Source organism: Sander lucioperca, chromosome 15 (assembly GCF_008315115.2).
Source record: "Sander lucioperca isolate FBNREF2018 chromosome 15, SLUC_FBN_1.2, whole genome shotgun sequence".
In the NCBI taxonomy this organism is placed as follows: domain Eukaryota; kingdom Metazoa; phylum Chordata; class Actinopteri; order Perciformes; family Percidae; genus Sander; species Sander lucioperca.
Window position 1 is genome coordinate 33,858,048 of NC_050187.1, and position 7,500 is coordinate 33,865,547.

A 7,500-nucleotide genomic window follows, 5' to 3' on the forward strand; every position below is an offset into this window, starting at 1 on the left:
GTATTTGTCCGAAATTTTAACTTTGCGGGAGCACAACCGGTCATTGCGGTCTTCAAACCAGCGACTTTTAGAAGTGCCAAGGTCTAGATGTAAACGGTGGGGTGACCAGGCTTTTGCAGTTGCTGCTCCGAGACTCTGGAACAAGTTACCCCCTGATATCCGCACTATTACAGATGGAGCTCTTTTTAGGTCCAAACTTAAAACGCATCTGTTTAGTCTGGCTTTTAATACGTAGCAGTGGTGTGACGATTTCATTCTTCTGTTTCTCTGTAACTATTTCTGATTTTACATGTTCTTTCTTTATGATATGTATATGTATATGTATATGTATGATATGTGTTTTTATTCTTGGTTTCGATGTTAAGCACTTTGGATACCTGCTGGTTGCTGTAAAGCGCTATATAAATAAAGTTTGATTGATTGATTGATGTTACATTTTAATGTGCAGTTTCTACTGATATTTTCTTATAACTAACACAAAAAACATATGAGCGTCTATCGCGAAATGTCGCAGCCTTTCACGATGTTTTATTGCGGCAGCTGATATTGCGATGACGATAAAGAAACGATATATTGTGCAGCCCTATTCAGCATAATACTGGTTCGTGTGTCTGTCTCTTCAGGTTCAAGAAAAATCTTGTTTTTGTGAGTCTGCGTTGAAGCGTTTGGTTGTGGCGGCACGGCGAACTTCAATGTTACGCCATGAAAGAGGAAGTTAATGTAACTTGAATTGTCCAATCTGCCCCAATTTTTTCATGTAGTATGACAGTCTAACGTTAGACCCAGCAGCAGTGGGTCAGCAGACCGCTAACGTTAGACCCAGCAGCAGTGGGTCAGCAGACCGCTAACGTTAGACCCAGCAGCAGTGGGTCAGCAGACCGCTAACGTTAGACCCAGCAGCAGTGGGTCAGTGGACCGCTAACGTTAGACCCAGCAGCAGTGGGTCAGCGGACCGCTAACGTTAGACCCAGCAGCAGTGGGTCAGCAGACCGCTAACGTTAGACCCAGCAGCAGTGGGTCAGCAGACCGCTAACATTAGACCCAGCAGCAGTGGGTCAGCAGACCGCTAACATTAGACCCAGCCCGCTGTTCAGCTCATTCTCTGTAACTGATGCAGCATGAAAGCACGGCGGAACCAGCAAGCCAGCCAGCCGGTGTTACTTGGCTAACGTTAGCTTGCTAACTCCACCTTAACGTTACCCCCTTGCCACATCGTTCACAGAAAACGAGCCGAATAAAGCTGTCACTCGTGGCGATAGCAGTGTGCTTTGTGTGGATGAAGCATGAAGTTGACTCATTTAGCGGCAGGCTCTCTGCCTCATAACATTACTACTCCGCCGCTCGTTTGTCCGTTACTGCGTAACCACAGCGCTGCGACTTGCCGGAAGTCGGCTTATTATCTGAAATGTATACTTTACCATAGCAATGGTACACATAAAAATGCCTTTCAATCCATTTTATTTCTATGGTTTGCACACAGAGGTCGATACCTTCATCAGTGCCGTCCATGATTGATACGCTGTCGTCTCTGGACAGGAAGGGAGACTCCACAAACAGCGCCCTCACCTGGACACAAAGGGAAGCACACGGTGTAAACTTTAAGGAGCTTTTGAGACTGAACATCAAGAGACACTTTGTTAAATTCAGTGATTCCTTCAGGATTTTTTTAGCAGTGGGGGCAGGTCTGACCCAACAACCCACACTTAGAACGGACCCACCGCGGTGACGTTTTTGGTGGAGCTGTTCGTTTAATAGTCGACTCGGAAGAAAGTGAACGTTTGTATGTGGAGTTAAACTGGACGGGCCCATTAACCTCTGAATAGTTCTACTTGTTAAATTGCAATGTGGGGGGTGCATTATGTCGGCAGGATAATTTAAAAGGCAACCACGACTACATTTTTTGTACAGCCCTATTTCTGATACCGTGGTGGCAGAAATGTTGCCATGGTGGGCCGCCACAACAAAATCAACAGAGGGAACACTGTAAATTAACATAATAAGGGCGCCCGGTTAGCTCAGTTGGTAGAGCGAGCGCCCATATATAGAGGGTTATCCTCGACGCAGCGGCCATGGGTTCGACTCTGACCTGCAGCCCTTTGCTGCATGTCATTCCCCCCTCTCTCCTCTTTCATGTCTTCAGCTGTCCTGTCAAAATAAAGGCCTAAAATGCCCAAATAAGAAACGTCAGAGTTACAGCGGAGTTTGTGCAGAATAAAAAGACAAAATGCACAAAAAATAACTTAGAGGCTCATTGAAGGCTAGCTGAATCTAAACTGTCTCCCATAAAGCGATGAGGTGCATGACATATGTGTGTGTTAATGTGTCATCGTTATATTTTAATATAATAATATTTTAATATCATGTCTGTGTGTGTAATCAGCTCTGTGTTCGGCTGATTCAGGAACAGCAAAGCTGCAGATTAAATCTCATTCTGGCTCGCTGCTGTAGTCCTGTTATTACTGATTACTTAACAGCTTTAATAGACACTCTCTCTTTGGAAATTGTGAAGAGTGTTGAGAGAAATGCCTGAATATTTTGAGAAAAAAGGTGTGTGTGTGTGTGTGTGTGTGTGCGCGTCTGCATGTGTGTGCATGCGTCTGTGTGTGTGTGTGTGTCTGTCTGTCTGTGTGTATGTATGTGTGTATTGTGCGTCTGTGCGCGTGTGTGTGTGTCTCTGTGTGCGTGCATGCGTCTGTGTGTGTGTGTGTCTGTCTGTCTGTCTGCGTGCGTGTTTGTGTGCGTGCGTCTGTCTGCGTGCGTGCACATCTGTGTGTGTGTGTGTGTGTCTGCGTGCGTCTGTCTGTGCCTCTGTGTGTGTGTATGTGTGTGTGTGTGTGTGTGTGTGTGTGCCTGTATGTGTGTGTGTGTGTGTGTGTGTGTGTGTGTGTGTGTGTGTGTGTGTGTGTCTGCATGCGTCTTTGTGTGTGTGTCTATCTGTCTGCATGCGTGCGTTTTTGTGTGCGTGCGTCTGTGTGTGTGTATCTGTCTGTGTGTATGTATGTGTGTATTGAGCATCTGTGTGTGTGTCTCTGTGTGTCTGTGTGTCTGCGTGCGTGCATGCGTCTGTGTGTGTGTGTGTCTGCGTGTGTGCGTCTGTCTGTCTGTGTGTGTGTGTGTGTGTGTGTGTGTGTGTGTGTGTGTGTGTGTGTGTGTGTGTGTGTGTCTCACCGTGTCCAGCAGGTGTTTGGCCTTGTCTCCTGGCAGCAGGCGGAGGCCGGCGGTGGCCTTAAGGACCACGGGGGTGGCATTCCAGATGGAGAGGGGGATGCTGGATTTTGCCACCTCCAGAAGCTCCAGGATTCCTGCTGTGCACTGGAGACACGGGAGGAGACACGGGAGGAGACACGGGAGGAGACACGAGAGGAGACACGGGAGGAGACACGGGAGGAGACACGGGAGGAGACACGGGAGGAGACACGGGAGGAGACACGAGAGGAGACACGGGAGGAGACACGGGAGGAGACACAGAAGACGTCAGCGACAGGAAGTCACTGGACCAACTGAACTATCTCTGGATTCCTCTGATACTGAAGAAAGGTTAATAACAAGTTCTGCAGCCTTTTTTCTTCTGTGAAAACAGTCTAAATATTTTATGAAAAAGACAGAAACATTTTTATTTTGCAAGAAGAAAGTCGGAATAATTTGATTTAAAAAATTCTGAAAATAATCATAGCTGCAGCCTTAGAACCGACCTTCTGTGGATCATCAGCGTACGCAGACAGTCCAGGTTTGATGGCTCTGAAGGTCTCGTGGGCCAGTTTGGGAGCTTCTGCAGCGAATAAGAGACAGAAAACACTCTGATCCATATATCTGACATAAAGAGATAAGAAATACCACCAAGTCCTGGAGCTGCTGGCTTTTACAACCACATCTAATTCAATTCTGTTTCTAACTGTGGGGTGTGTGTCTGTGTGTGTCTGTGTGTGTGTGTCTCTGTGTGTGTGTGTGTGTGTGTGTGTGTGTCTGTGTGTGTGCGTGCAGGCGTGTGTGTGTGTGTGTGTGTGTGTGTCTCTGTGTCTGTGTGTGTGTGTGTCTGTGTGTGTGTGTGGGTGTCTCTGTGTCTGTGTGTGTGTGTGTCTCTCTGTGTGTGTGTGTCTGTGTGTGTGTGTGTGTGTGTGTGTGTCTCTGTGTGTGTGTGTGTGTGTGTGTGTCTGTGTGTGTGTGTGTGTGTGTGTGTGTGTGTCTCTGTCTGTCTTTCTCTCTGTGTGTGTGTGTGTGTGTGTGTGTGTGTGTGTGTGTGTGTGTGTCCAGCAGGCGTTTGGCCCTATCTAATTTAATTCGGTGTTTTTAACTGGCTGACCCTGGACCGGTGCCTACATTTGAGCTGTCGTTAAGCTCTTAACGACAATCCCGGTCTGTATAACTAACAGGTGCTGCCATTAGTCCCGTTAGCTCTGATGCTAACAAAGGAGCCAAAACAGCACTCAGCCTGCGTGGTTTAGCTTAAGCAGTTAAATGCGATAATGAAGGCATTTGGCCGAACGCTGCAGGAAACTTTCTCTAAGCCTAATAAACCAAAAAAAGCTCTAAAACGCACTAATGAGTTTGTGACCATTTGGACTCTGGCAGCGGGACTTACAGGCCCAAAAGCTCCTCTTGTCTGCCGGGATTCACATCTGGTAATTAATGTTTTGGGGCCAACGTGTGGGTTTTAAATACTCTAAGAGCAGTTCACTAAGGGCCTGAATACAGAGGTTTAACTTCCAAACAACCTATATATCAGCCAGGGATGCACCGAATCCAGGATTCAGCTTCAGATTCGGCTGAATATTGGGCTTTTGACGGGGTTGGGTTTCTGCCGAACCGAACCCTACGCTTGCCACGCTGGTCGACGTAACGACGGCGCCGTTGATTACGGCAGGGCTTGACATTAACTTTTGAGGCACTTGTTCTTTGGACAAGTACATTTACATTTCACTTGTCCATGCACAAAAGTCACATGTCCGGGTAAAGATTTATCATTTTATGTAAAAAATAAAAATGGTGTTTTTGCTAATACAGAATTCGAACAAACCGTTGAAAGCATCCAAACACTATCAGCATTAATACAATTCAGTTGCAACAGCAGAAACAAGAATAGATTTCCCTTTCAACAAGAAAAAAGGATCTCCCGACTCCACGCCGGTGTGCAGAAGTTAATATATTGAGATTCTAAGTCAATATTTTAAAGTTTATCATTACTTTCAGATTCCTAGTCAATATTCTGAGTTACTAAGTCAATATTTTTGAGATACTAAGTCGATACTTTGAGATACTAAGCCAATATATTGAGATTGTAAGTCAATATTTTAAATGTTCTCATTGCTTTGAGATTCTTAGTTTATATTCTGAGATACTGAGTCAATATATTCAGATACTAAGTCAATATTTTGACCAGAGGTAGTGGTGACTTGAACTTTTTTTGTAGACATAACAATGGATTTTGCCACTAAATGTTGGTGTTAACTTTTCTTTTTTACTTTTTTTTTTTTTTAATACAATTTCACTAATTTCTACCCAGCAGAGGCTGATTTACCGAAGGGATCCTTTAAAAGGTGTAGCTACTTTACAGTTGATTATTACCTGATATTTAATCTGGCAAGCGACGGACAAACGAGCGGCAGAGTAGTAACGTTACGAGGCAGAGAGCCGGCCGCTAAATGAGTCAAATTAACTTCATGCTTCATCCACACAACGCACACTGCCATCGCCACGAGTGACAAATGTATTTGGCTCGTTTTCTGTGAATGATGTGGCGAGGAGGTAACGTTAAGGTGGAGTTAGCAAGCTAATTTTAGCCAACTAACACCGGTTGGTTCCGCCGTGCTTTCATGCTGCATCGCTTACAGAGAATGAGCTGAACAGCGGGCTGGGTCTAACGTTAGCGGTCTGTTGACCCACTGCTGCTGGGTCTAACGTTAGCGGTCTGCTGACCCACTGCTGCTGGGTCTAACGTTAGCGGTCCGCTGACCCACTGCTGCTGGGTCTAACGTTAGCGGTCCGCTGACCCACTGCTGCTGGGTCTAACGTTAGCGGTCTGCTGACCCACTGCTGCTGGGTCTAACGTTAGCGGTCCGCTGACCCACTGCTGCTGGGTCTAACGTTAGCGGTCCGCTGACCCACTGCTGCTGGGTCTAACGTTAGCGGTCTGCTGACCCACTGCTGCTGGGTCTAACGTTAGCGGTCTGTTGACCCACTGCTGCTGGGTCTAACGTTAGCGGTCCGCTGACCCACTGCTGCTGGGTCTAACGTTAGCGGTCCGCTGACCCACTGCTGCTGGGTCTAACGTTAGCGGTCTGCTGACCCACTGCTGCTGGGTCTAACGTTAGCGGTCTGCTGACCCACTGCTGCTGGGTCTAACGTTAGCGGTCTGCTGACCCACTGCTGCTGGGTCTAACGTTAGCGGTCCGCTGACCCACTGCTGCTGGGTCTAACGTTAGCGGTCTGCTGACCCACTGCTGCTGGGTCTAACGTTAGCGGTCTGCTGACCCACTGCTGCTGGGTCTAACGTTAGCGGTCTGCTGACCCACTGCTGCTGGGTCTAACGTTAGCGGTCTGCTGACCCACTGCTGCTGGGTCTAACGTTAGCGGTCTGCTGACCCACTGCTGCTGGGTCCGCTGTGTATTATGTATTTGTTTGAAATCGGTAACATAGACGTAATAAGTGGCACATAACGTGAAGTAACATGGCATTTTAGTTTGTTTGAGTTTTAACTTGTCCAGTGGGGCAAGTCAATTTCTCTTCCACTTGCCCTACAAAAAATCCACTTGTCCCGGACAATCAGACAAGTCTTAATGACGGCGCCGTTGATTACGGGAAGGTGTTTACGTAGGTGGAGCGTTCAATGCAGTAGGCTGTGAGAAAGTGGAAATGGAACTGGTGAGCAGAAAAAGTGTAGTTTGGCAGAACTTTCAGTCAAAAGAAGACCATTCAAGTCCAGCTACATGTTCAATTAACAATGCTGATTAGTCTGGTGGTGGCGAGGATCCTAAACTATACACAACATCACCGCTGTTACAACATCTGGTATCAAACATCTGGAAGAATACGAGTTGTGATGAAGGAATCTACAGACAGCAGCCAGAATGCAGCAACTTCAGGTACAGCAAAGGAAGGACAGTCACTGTTTACTTCATTAATGAGTTTACTGTGTTCATGGACTGAGGATGGGACGAGGATTCAGCAGAATCTCAACCAGTGGAGTCGGTATACAGCCGAAACCCAAAAATCTGGATTTGGTGCATCCCTAATCATTAGTATCTGCCGCAGCAGTCACTATCTGAACTATCAAGTTGGTTGGTGGAGAAAATCTTCCAAAAGACAATATTTGAATGAATCAACCACAAATTAAATAAAAAAATCCAGGCAATTAAAAATCTAAACTGTCACCAGACGAAAAGCCAAATAAAATGTTTTTGGTGGTACAGTAACAGCTGTCAAGTTCCCAAAAGCTCCCAAAGAATTCAAACAACAAAACACTAAACAACTAGAAGAATCTATCAAATCAAAAGAAGCAAAAC

The 7,500-nt window shown here is 46.3% G+C and overlaps 2 protein-coding genes across 6 annotated transcripts in view; one reads left to right on the forward strand and one right to left on the reverse strand.

Annotated features, from left to right (window-relative positions):
• The window catches only part of LOC116034480 (acetyl-coenzyme A synthetase 2-like, mitochondrial), a 575,508-nt gene that overhangs the window by 317,540 nt on the left and 250,468 nt on the right, over positions 1–7,500 (forward strand). The gene's annotated exons all lie outside the window — the stretch shown is intronic.
• The window catches only part of LOC116034472 (ectonucleoside triphosphate diphosphohydrolase 6-like), a 28,488-nt gene that overhangs the window by 17,333 nt on the left and 3,655 nt on the right, over positions 1–7,500 (reverse strand). For all 5 annotated transcript variants that reach the window (XM_035992240.1, XM_035992242.1, XM_035992243.1 and 2 more), the window contains 3 exons: positions 3,693–3,769; positions 3,169–3,312; positions 1,491–1,566 (listed from right to left, as the gene is read on the reverse strand). In XM_035992240.1, the coding sequence (XP_035848133.1) occupies positions 1,491–1,566; positions 3,169–3,312; positions 3,693–3,769 (297 nt within the window). The remainder of the gene's footprint in view (positions 1–1,490; positions 1,567–3,168; positions 3,313–3,692; positions 3,770–7,500) is intronic.